Here is an 11,041-nt window from a genome sequence, read left to right as displayed (position 1 = left end):
AATCAGAGTTTCCCATTCTCGTCCCTCATGAAAATCGACCTCCATCTCTATCCGTTCAGGAAGAGGCGTTTCTGATTAGCTTAGCTTGGTTAGGTTGCAAAAAAATCTTTATAGTGGGAAAAATGGCGTCGGTCAACCCGTTTAATCTCAGCGATTCGGAAGAAGAAGCTGAGCGTGGTCCTAATGAAACAGCTGACACAGAAAGGAGTCCGAGTGACGGAGCGCCAGGGCCACCAGGCAATCCGTTTTCTCCCCCTGCAGACGCCGAGCCTCCAGCGCTTCCACTGTCCGGCAACCGTACGAGCCCCAGTGGTGAGGGCATCTGCGTGTCGGCCTCGGCTCCCACCGCTATGGCAGGCACCGCAGAGACTCGGATTTCTGTGGATGGCATTGCTGCTCAGTTATTAAAGGACCAGTATATTCTCACGGCCTTGGAGTTTCACACTGAACTGCTGGAAGCAGGCAGGGAGCTTCCGAGACTGAGGGATTATTTCTCCAACCCTGGCAACTTCGAGCGTCAGAGCGGTACTCCACCTGCCAAAGACCAGGTACTCGGACCTGGAGGACCACTTAGTGAGTAACCTAAGCTGCTTCTGATGGCGCACGCTGCACTTCTCTTGATTTGTCGTTGTGTGTCAGGTTAAAACGCTGGTTTTGGAGATCATCTCCTGCTGCTCGTGCTTACCCTGAAGGGCCGCAGTCACCAGACGGGTTTTGTGGGTCTTTCAACTAGATCGGGATTCACATTAAATATTGTCAGCCTGCTAGAAGTTGATGGATCGTAGGGGCAGATGCGCGATATTAATATAAACAGGTAGTGATGATCACCTTATTAAAACAGAAAACATGAGCGAAAGCATCCTTTTCCTCTGGCTGCCAGGAGGTCAGAAGTCAGCAGGAGCAACAAGATGGTAGGAAAATGAGCTGGATTGTTGCACTACTTGCCTTTCAACTTTGTATTCAATTGCAGATGAGCCGTAAAAGAAACAATATTTGTCATATGAAGCTTTTAAAGTCAACAAGGATCAAAATATTGACTTAGATGTGGAAGGATCCCTGAGGTATCAGGGTGTCGGATGTGTTTCAAAGACCTGGATGTTCCAGACCATAATACAATTAGATTTTCTATTGATGGTTGTATGACTGCACCATCCCCAGCTAACGAAATAATCAGTGCTAACCCCCACACTAAAGAGGGTCTTTTCACAAATGGGAAACTCACAGAGTCATGGGTCCAGTTAACTGGGTGCTTTGTTAATATAAAGTTAAAATCATGTGTCAATGAGCATGTGGACAATTGATGGGAAGACTCAAGTCTATAGATATTGATGACGATGTCTCATTAATAAATTTCATTTGTGTCCAAATTAATGAATAGAAGAAGAAAAAGTAGAGGTGCTGAAAAAAATCAATTCAAGCCTGAATCGGGATTCTTATTTATAAAGATTCAGAATCGATTCACAAAGATTCTGAATCGATTCCAAGAACTCAAATATTTGGCATGTTACAGGTTTGAGATGCACGTTTATGATCTTTGTTAGGAGAGTCAGTACTCCGTTTACTTTTGTGTTCCCATAAACTGAGATGATTTATGTTTGAATCTGCTGATAAGAGGGCACTTGAATGTCATTTTTCCATACTCAGAATGAAATTTGAGATATTCTCATATTTATTTTCTAAGTTGATAAATGAGTACTCAGGATTACTCATGTAACTTGTTTCTACACATACTTGAAAAGTATTTCAGCATATTACTTTCAAAGCTACTGTTGGGTAACTACAGATTTGTTATATTTTACAAGGTAAGCAAAAATAAATGTTGCCTTTTGGTCAAAAGATTGTTTCTGTTTACAGTTTTAGAATCACTTTATTTTACATTGTAAATTTGCATTTTTGGAGCATGACCAGTTTAAAGTCAGATAAAAATGTCACTTAGCTTTAACTAACTTGCACAACAAAGTAGTTAATCCTGGAGCTGACACTCTTTGTTAATACTGATTGTGAATCGATTTAAATCGAGAATCGATTCTGAATCGAATCGGCACCCCAAGAATCGGAATCGAATCAAATTGTGAGTTGCTCTTAGATTCACATCCCAAATATTTAAAATGTTTACAGACTAAAAAAAACTCTCTTTTTTTTAAATGATCAACTATAGCCTCGATCTGTGAGGGTCTCAGATTATTGCATAGAGTAGATTTATAATTTTATTATATGCTTGTCAGTCTGAAGTCCCAACATACTCATGAATACTGGCTTTGTATCCCTTAGAGATGCCCGTACATTTCTAATTTAATCACAAAAGTTTAGTTGTTGCTTACAATCCCCAACAGATTTAAACATGGAGCCATACAATCTGTTTTTGAACAGAGTGACAGGAACTCATTGCTCCCCTGGTGTTAAACTGACAGATGTGTCATACAGGATCATGGATTGCTGCCTCATTAGCTGTTGATAAGCCAGAGCTTATAAATATAGTAAATTATTAGAGAATTAGGAAAGTCAAATCCAACATTAAACATAAAAAAATCCTCTTCGTATCGTTCTGATAGCTAAGATCTTGTGATCACTGAAAGTGAAGGACATTCTTTATTTTGTGTGAAGTATATACCCAGTAGCTTAGAGAGGAGTGTTAGTTGATGAAAATCAGCAGTTTTCTTTAATTGGTAAAGTCCTGCAGTTTTTTTTAATAATATCAATCAACATTTCAAGTCAAGGCAGCTGTAAATACAACCAATATTATGTTTACTTATTGAGTTGAATCTAATTCAGTGTCAGACTGGGTTATGACTAGGGATGCACCGATACTATACTGGTATCGGTATTGACACCGATACCAGTATCGGTATCGGTAAAAGTTAACCGATACCAGGAACTGATACCAATGCAGTTGCTTGAAAATGGCTTCGCTGTAACTTGTCATTTCTGTTCACATAATATTTTAGTTTTGTGATGATTTCCATTCATATATTTTACTTTTGATCTACCTCACAGTCTTTTCCTGTAGAAAGCAGAGCAGAAAATAAAATCTGTTTTCCAAATCATTGCATTTTTTTGTGTGGTAAAAGTATCGGTATTGGTAATCGGTATCGGCGAGTACTCCGATCCAAGTATCGGTATCGTATCGGTTTGGAAAAAAGTGGTATTGTTGCATCCCTGGTTATGACCTCAGAAGGTGCTGAATAGATTTGTATTTGCTGGTGATTAAATTGACTGAAATGCTTATTGATGTGGCACCACACGATAAACATCTTGAGAAACATTGTTCTTGAGATTTTGCTGTGCGTAACCACGCTAACAATCTATAGAACACTACAAAGCGTGCTTTTAGAACATGGTTCAGTTATGTTTGGAGTTCCGATTGTTCTTTACAGTCAACAATGCACAAATCTTAGAATCCATGAAAGCAGAAATCAACAGCCGACTGACTTTTATATGTATTTAATGTGACCATTAAGAGCTCAGCCTGGACCTGTAGTGAGCATGTGACCACTAATCACAGTGCTGCATCTGCAGCTGTTGCTCGGGGCCACATGGTGCAGCAAGACATCTCCCACTGCTTTGCTGATTTGTCGCGAGGCGGTAGGAATGGCGTTCTGGCGTTTCGACTTCCAGTGTAGGATCATAGGGTAGTTATTCGGTCATTATAATCAGATGCTCAACTGTGGCAGTTTGATTATCTTGGTGAAAACACAAAAAACACAGCTCAAAAAATAAAGGGAACACTTAAATAACACAATGTAACTCCAAGTCAGTCACACTTCTGTGAAGTCAAACTGTCTACTTAGGAAGCGACACTGATGGACAATTGATTTCTTATGCTGTTGTGCAAATGGAATAGACAACAGGAGGCAATTAGCCAGAAATCCCCTATAAAGGTGTGGTTCTGCAGGTGGTGACCACAGGCTACTCCTCAGTTGATTATGTTAGTGAAAAAACACACTTGAGGTGATTTGGGGGTAAAAAGCTGAAAGTTAATTGTAGGGATGTGAATCTCAGAGCAACTCACGATTTGATTCGATTCCGAGTCTCGGGGTGCCGATTCGATTCAGAATCGATTCTCGATTTAAATCGATTCACAATCAATATTAACAAAGAGTGTCAGCTCCAGGATTAACTACTTTGTTGTGCAAGTTAGTTGAAGCTGTGGGATTTTTTTTATTTTACTTTAAAGTGGTCAAGCTAAAAGAAAAGCTAATTTACAAGGTAAAATAAAGTGATTCTAAAACTGTAAACGGAAACAATCTTTTGACCCAAAGGCAACATTTATTTTTGCTTACATTGTAAAATATAACAAATCTTTAGTTACCTAACAGTAGCTTGAAAGTAATACAGTCAAATACTTTTTAAGTATGTGTGGAAACAAGTTTAATACTTGAGTCCTCAAACTGTTTACAAAAAAAGTGCCTCAGATTTCTTGCAAAGGAAAATGTGATCTCTCATTTATCAATAACTTCACATAAACACTTGAGTAATCCTGAGTACTGATTTATCAACTTAGAAAATAAATATGAGAATATCTCAAATTTCTGAGTATGGAAAAAATTACATTCTAGTCCCCACATATCAGCAGATTCAAACATAAATCATCCCAATTTATGGGACTGCAAAAGTAAACGGAGTACTGACTCTCCTATCAATGACCAAAAAACAGACAAAAGTGCATCTCAAACCTGTAACATGCCAAACATTTGAGTTCCTGGAATCGATTCTGAATCTTTATAAATAAGAATCCCGATTCAGACTTGAATCGATTGTTTTTCAGCACCTCTAGTTAATTGTTTCTTTAGATGTTTAGTGATTTTAAAGAAGTACACACACACACACACACACACACACACACACACACACACACACACACACACACACAGAAGTGAACACGTCTTAAAATGTGTTCAGCATTGTCTTTTGTTTGTGCTGAGTCATGTTTTAACCATGACTGTGCTGATGATATTATTAGACAAATAGTTTCCCATTTTATGTTTGGCTTTAAAGCAGAAATCCAGAGTTTTTTCTCAGAGGGCACCATCTAGAGGCGGAAATATAAATTACACCATAAGCCCCTCTCCCTACCTCCGTGATTACAGCTGAGGCAACATCTCTTAGTTGTGAGCACGCACCTCTAGCCAGGCAACAGAGCTAAAACACATAGTTTTACAGGTATTAGTCTCACATTATGCTGTTCTATTGCCCAAAGGAAAAGGTGCCAACTCTGCATCAATTTAGCAAATGCGCGCTTTCTCTTTGATTGACATCTGTTAATAAGCGTATGCCTAATGCTATTGCTCAATTCATATTGCTCAGTGTTCTACGGGGCGGGTTTAGCGAAAAATACGATTTCCTACATTGTATAACAGTACATGGTACAAATATCCCTTTTACTGATTTCTAAATGGCGTGCTTAATTTGTGAAAGGGGCAAAACTCCGGATTGCAGCTTTAAATTAGCTTTAAATGAGCTAAACAACATTCATGTGTGTGTGTTTTTGTAGTTAATGAGGGTTTAAGTTACTTGTAGAAGCAAACGATGATAATATTGCAATAATTGCAAGAGCTTGTGTCATTTTAAACTGGTTCTGGCCCATAAAGAACTGTTTTTTCACAATGGCAGGTAATTCTGTGCCCGTTGGGTTTGGTGTGTGTGCGAACACCTTAGTAAACACACACAATAACATAGATAAAGAACTTATGTTGGAATGTAAACGCTGTTAAAAAAGCAATATTCCACATGAATACGTTACCAAATTAATTTAATATGTACACTTACTGTGCAGAATGATTTTACTTTTATTCTAATTTTCATCCACATATATGTGCTGCTGTCTCTGATTTCTTTGTGTTTTTGCACCGTCGCCTCATGTTTACTTCTAAACCGTGGTGGAATTAGCTAAAAACAATTATTCAATTAAATAAATGAGCTCTTTACTTACATCCTGGTATTATGTTTGTCCTTATTTCTTTGTGTTTGAACTCTAAACTCGTCTTTTGGTGTTTAATTGATTTCTTAACTTTAATTGGCTAAAACAGTCGGTCCATTACGCCGGCTCATGTTTGCACGCAACGGAAAGGCCATGTAGAAATGGCACACACATTTATTTTAATTTTACTTATAAATGCACACACAGCCAAATGTTGTAACTAAGCGTTCAGCTGATTGGGTTACAGTCACACGCAGCAGCAAATGCAGAATTTCCAGGATTAAACCAGGAAGTTGGGACTTGAACTGCATTCCCTGCAGGAATGGCTGTTAACGTGAACTCAGCAAGGCACAACAAGGACACATTCACACACTCGCACAAACATTAGGATCTGCAGTGCTGTGTGATCTGGTCATGCATTCAAACATGTGACATGCACACACACACACACGCACACACACATTTTAAAGAAATGAAAAGTATTTAAATTATATATGTTTATGTTTATTTATTTTGCAGACGCTTTTATCCAAAGCGACTTACAGTTTATAACCTATAGGGCATGTTGTGATCAGTGGGGGAAACCGGAGTACCCGGAGGAAACCCACGCATGCACGGGGAGAACACGCAACTCCACGCAGAAAGGCCGCAGCCGAGTTTCGAACCTGCAACCTTCGTGCTGCGAGGCAACAGTGCTGACAACTGCGCCACCATGCAGCCCCATATAAACTCCACACATTTAATTTGGCATTCAATTTAAGAATCTGCTTGGAGGAAACTTGTCCAAAGTAAACGCTAAGCATTAGAGTTAGCATTAGAGTTAGCATTAGCATTAGCGCAGAATTTCGGTTAGACATTGCCTTTATGCACCGCTCTGTTGAGCTTTGCATAAGTTGGTTTTCAGGGCCGTAGGAAACATTTGGTTCAACCTTATGGGATCTGATTATCTGGCCAATCTTGCACCTGCAGTGGAGAGAAAGCCAATACCACCGACGAAGCTAACCAGGGCAGCCGAGCTCAGTGAAATATGAGCACAAGTATGCTTATTTATCAGCTCTGTCTGGTCCCAGAGACTAAAGTACTTGTGAAAGTACTCCTAGGCTCTGTGGTAGGACTGTAACTAAAGGGGCTTTTCTATTAAGCTTTAGATGTCAACGTCTCACGTCCCCCTCTGTGTCTGTGTCTCTGTCCAGATCGAGCAGGCAGTATTAGCACCTTGGACTCTTTGGACTTTGCACGTTACTCGGATGACGGCAACCGGGAGACAGACGAACGGGTGGCAGGTAAGATGACCTGTCGCGTCAGGGCACAGCGCTGGAGGAATCCCAGCTCACCTTTGAGGAAATACAAGATGACGAGACAAGATATTGGTCGGGTTGGATTTGGAGCTCCTTTTACGTGTCACACTGTTTAATCGAGACTCCTCTGCATTCTTCAAACACATTCTCTCCTTTCCTTGTGGCCCAGTCGTGACACACCATTTGTGTTTGACGCTAGTGGCGCACCGTCATGCAAGCCTGCCTTTTGAGAGCAGCTGTTCCAATACGAGCCAGTCTGGTGACTAGTGTTGCTAGTTTTACAGTGTAGACCGAAAATAAATCTGACTTTTATTGCTTGATTGCACAAACCGAAATAAACAGTTCTGCCATGCAAGGGTCACTCTAAAGCATGTTGTAGTCATTAACAGCTCATAACTATGATATGAATGTTTTAAGCTGCTAAACAATAAATATTTCATTAAAACTGAATGTGCATAATAGCAGAATTAAATAAAATGTATATTTTTTAACGTTTAAATCCAACATGCCGAATGCGTCAACATCTTCTGGTTTAGTGTTTAGAATTTCACTAACCCATGCAGCAGAGACTTTGGTTTCCCCTCATCCCTACAAATGCATCTTTTAAAATACAAATCCTGTTTCCATACACTTCCCATCCACCAAATTGGAACGCACCCCCTTTCCTCTTTTCCCCTTCCAAGCACACCTGTTCTCGTTAAGGCGCCTGCCCCACCCCCAGCTGTCTGACTCTGGGTTTTCTCCTGACGTTGATCAAACCCCAGTGAACCTCTGGACAAGTCACTCCATCTAGACTAGCTTCCTGCTCTTCTCCCTTCGTTCTTATTTATTTTCATGGTTTTTCATTTTGTTGCGATTGCAATCTGTGCACTTTAGATCTGCTGACGTTGTTTGCTAACGTGTTCGATTCAGAAAGCGTTGGAAGAATAAAACCATAAAAGGGACAAAAAGGAAGTATTAGTAGGTTTTAAGGGCAACGAGGTTGGCATAAATGGCGGATTTTCAGTGCACATCTATGCAACGTTATTTGAATGCTCCATCGCTTTTGCATGTCTTTACTCTAGCGTGTCTCAAGATCTGGTGTGGTTTTTTTTCTGCCTTGTTCAAAGTTAGTTTACAATAAAAGGAAAGTATAAATAAACCAATTAGAAAACAGTTTTGAAGTACTTTAAACTCATCTCATGTTTTTTGTTACATTTCAAATGCAAATTTTTTGTCAAAATTTTAACATTTTTGGGTAAAAGTAAAAAAGTACAGATGATGAAATCAGATGTGAACTGAGTTGTTTCTAATGTAGTAACCTAATGTTTGATGTACGCGCTCCCTGAGATGTGGCTGTCCACTGAGTGGTTTGAAACGTATTAATAATTACTCATTAATTAGGCCTTTTTGCCTAAATGTAAAACCTGTGTCAGACAGCTCCTAGATTATTAGGATCAGTAGCTTGAAGTTATTATTTTTTTAATTCAGCTCCATTTTAAGTTGAATTAGATCTCATTCATGAGTTAATTGTCATTGATTGTTTGAATGGGAGGAAAAATGAGCAAAAATTCATTTCACACACCTGTCAAAAATCTGGACAGGTCTACCACCATCCTCTGCTGCATGTGTTTTTATAAACCCATGGTTTGCATGACTTTTATTTTATTTTATTTTGTTTTGTTTGATTTCTGATTCTTTTGATCTTTTCTGTATTATTTTTGTCTATTCCCTGTCCTTTGTTGGATCCACTTCCTGTGTGTGTTGTCATTTCCTGTCCAGTGCTGGAGTTTGAGCTACGGAAAGCAAAGGAGACCATACAGGCTCTGCGCGCAAACTTGACTCAGGCAGCAGGTGTGGCGCACTTTTGACTTCTTCTCCACCTGAAACCCATTTTTGTTAAAACGTTTCTTTTTATTTTGTTGCTAAGAGAATACCTCTACAATCGATGACCAGTTCTCAGCAGCACTAATTCAGCAATCTGATATATATTTGTTTGTTTCTCAGAGAGTGAAATTCCATCTCAGGAGAGAAAAAACTTCAAATCAAGTCCTGATATTCAGGTGGGAAACCTTTGAAATCAGAAAAACTGACATTTTCTTTCTTTCTCCTTTTTTTAAAGGACCAGTGTGGAATATTTCACTTGTTTACTATCAAATAATGTTTCTCACCAGCGTTTACTCTAAGTATTTCTAAGTATTTTTACATACAAAAACTGCGGTCGACCCTACGTTGTCATGCGCCATTTTGAAATACAGTAGCTGTTTAAGGACATACCAGACATGATCCTCTGCATTTTACATTGCAGTTTGACATGATGTAACCTGAAATAAACAGCAGGGGGCAGCATTACACCTTGGAAGCATGCAGTTTGCCAAACCGACTAAAGCAGCTTTGCACGCAAGCGTATCGACTGAGATGTTTTCTTTTAAAATTCTCTTGGTGTGTCAGTGTAAAGCAATTCTCTGCCAGGACAGCAGAGGGCGTGGCCCCTTTCTAGGATATGCAGTCATGTTTCTAATGTGTTTATACTGCATTTATGTATTTCAGGGACATTTTAACTTGGACATATTCGTCCTCCACCTCTTTATCCTGTCACCACCTCTAAACTCACGTTTCCCGTCAGTCGTTCTTCAATCTGCTCCGCGTCTTCTGCCAGAAGTGTTTGGCTTTCGTTTTATTTTTTTGAGGCCAAATGGCGGCGCTGCTGATGAATTTAAAGGAAGCTGCGTCCAGACCAATCACAGGCTTGCGGACTCCGTCGCTTTTGACTTATATTTAGAAAATTGGGCTCAACTCCATTCGTCCTTGCGAGCCTGTTGGAGAGCCCTTGATGACGGATAATGGCGTTGCAGGGAAATGTATAAACTAGCCTTTAGAGGAAGAGAATAGGTGCACTGTTGCTGTATTTGGTTTGTTAGAATAACACTAGCTATGTTTATGTGTGCAAAATGGTGTTAATCAGGTATTTGATTAGAATTTGAAAACATGTATCTGATTCTGACGAGCGTTTACATCGATCACACGTTCAGTCGGAATGAATCATTTTGACACGCGTAGAGCCATCTACAGTAGAAGTAGCGGACATCCTTTGTGAACAAACATGGCTGCTTGCGTTTAAAATGAAGCAGTTCTTCAGTGTGCTAAAGTTTTTTTCTGCTCAGGTTTATTACCTTAGTGAACAAATCAGAGTTTCTACACTTTCTACTGTCAAGTCTTTCTATAATCGTTAGTTCTAACAACTCTAGCGACGCATGTGTGTCCGAAACTGACCCGGTTTATTTATTTTTACTAATTTGCTGCCATCCATTTCCTGATCGGTAAAGCCCTTCACTGCCAGCGTTTCTCACCGTTTTTACGTTTTTTTAAGAGTCACAGAACGTTGCGTGCTAGTATGATGTCGACGCCAAAACAATGAGTAGACTCACCTCTTGCATCAGGAAGAATCCGCACGTTTCGACCGTTATCCTTTCTTTCATAATCCGTTGTTGAATTGTGATCGGCAGAAGCTTTTCCGGTTCGCGCCTCGCTTTTTTTTTTTACAGGAACGGCCCAAAACGATCTCCTAACACATGGATTTTCTGCTTTCTGATCATTTGACGTGTGACGTATGCGGATGAAGATCGGCTTCAGAGCTGAGAAGTTTGTTCTCTCGGCGCGGGGGCTCGTTCCGCCGCCCACACAGTAAAAACATGCAAACGACGACTTTAGTCGTCATTGGCAGTGAATGAGTTAAGCCCGCCATGTTTTCTTCTACCTTCAGTAAACGTACGCAGAACGTACGTCTATGCATGACATAGCAGGTATGCGGAATAATGACCTACGTTCAGAGGAAGTGCTTGCATGC

General features: G+C 39.9%; 1 protein-coding gene across 6 annotated transcripts in view; it reads left to right on the top strand.

Annotated features, from left to right (window-relative positions):
• Positions 1-25: 25 nt before the first annotated feature.
• relch (RAB11 binding and LisH domain, coiled-coil and HEAT repeat containing) overlaps positions 26-11,041 on the top strand; it is a 47,290-nt gene continuing 36,274 nt past the window's right edge. For 2 of the 6 annotated variants that reach the window (XM_015955378.3, XM_054751093.2), the window contains exons 1-4: positions 27-573; positions 7,111-7,200; positions 8,977-9,048; positions 9,202-9,257. In XM_015955378.3, coding sequence (XP_015810864.3) covers positions 123-573; positions 7,111-7,200; positions 8,977-9,048; positions 9,202-9,257 — 669 coding nt within the window. In that variant the 5' untranslated portion in view covers positions 27-122. Of the gene's footprint in view, positions 574-7,110; positions 7,201-8,976; positions 9,049-9,201; positions 9,258-11,041 lie in introns of all 6 variants that reach the window. The other 4 variants (XM_015955380.3, XM_054751095.2, XM_054751094.2 and 1 more) reach the window with 3 other exon arrangements.

Source organism: Nothobranchius furzeri, chromosome 7 (assembly GCF_043380555.1).
Source record: "Nothobranchius furzeri strain GRZ-AD chromosome 7, NfurGRZ-RIMD1, whole genome shotgun sequence".
In the NCBI taxonomy this organism is placed as follows: domain Eukaryota; kingdom Metazoa; phylum Chordata; class Actinopteri; order Cyprinodontiformes; family Nothobranchiidae; genus Nothobranchius; species Nothobranchius furzeri.
The sequence above is the reverse complement of the archived record's forward strand: the minus strand, read 5'-3'. Positions and strand labels throughout refer to the sequence as shown.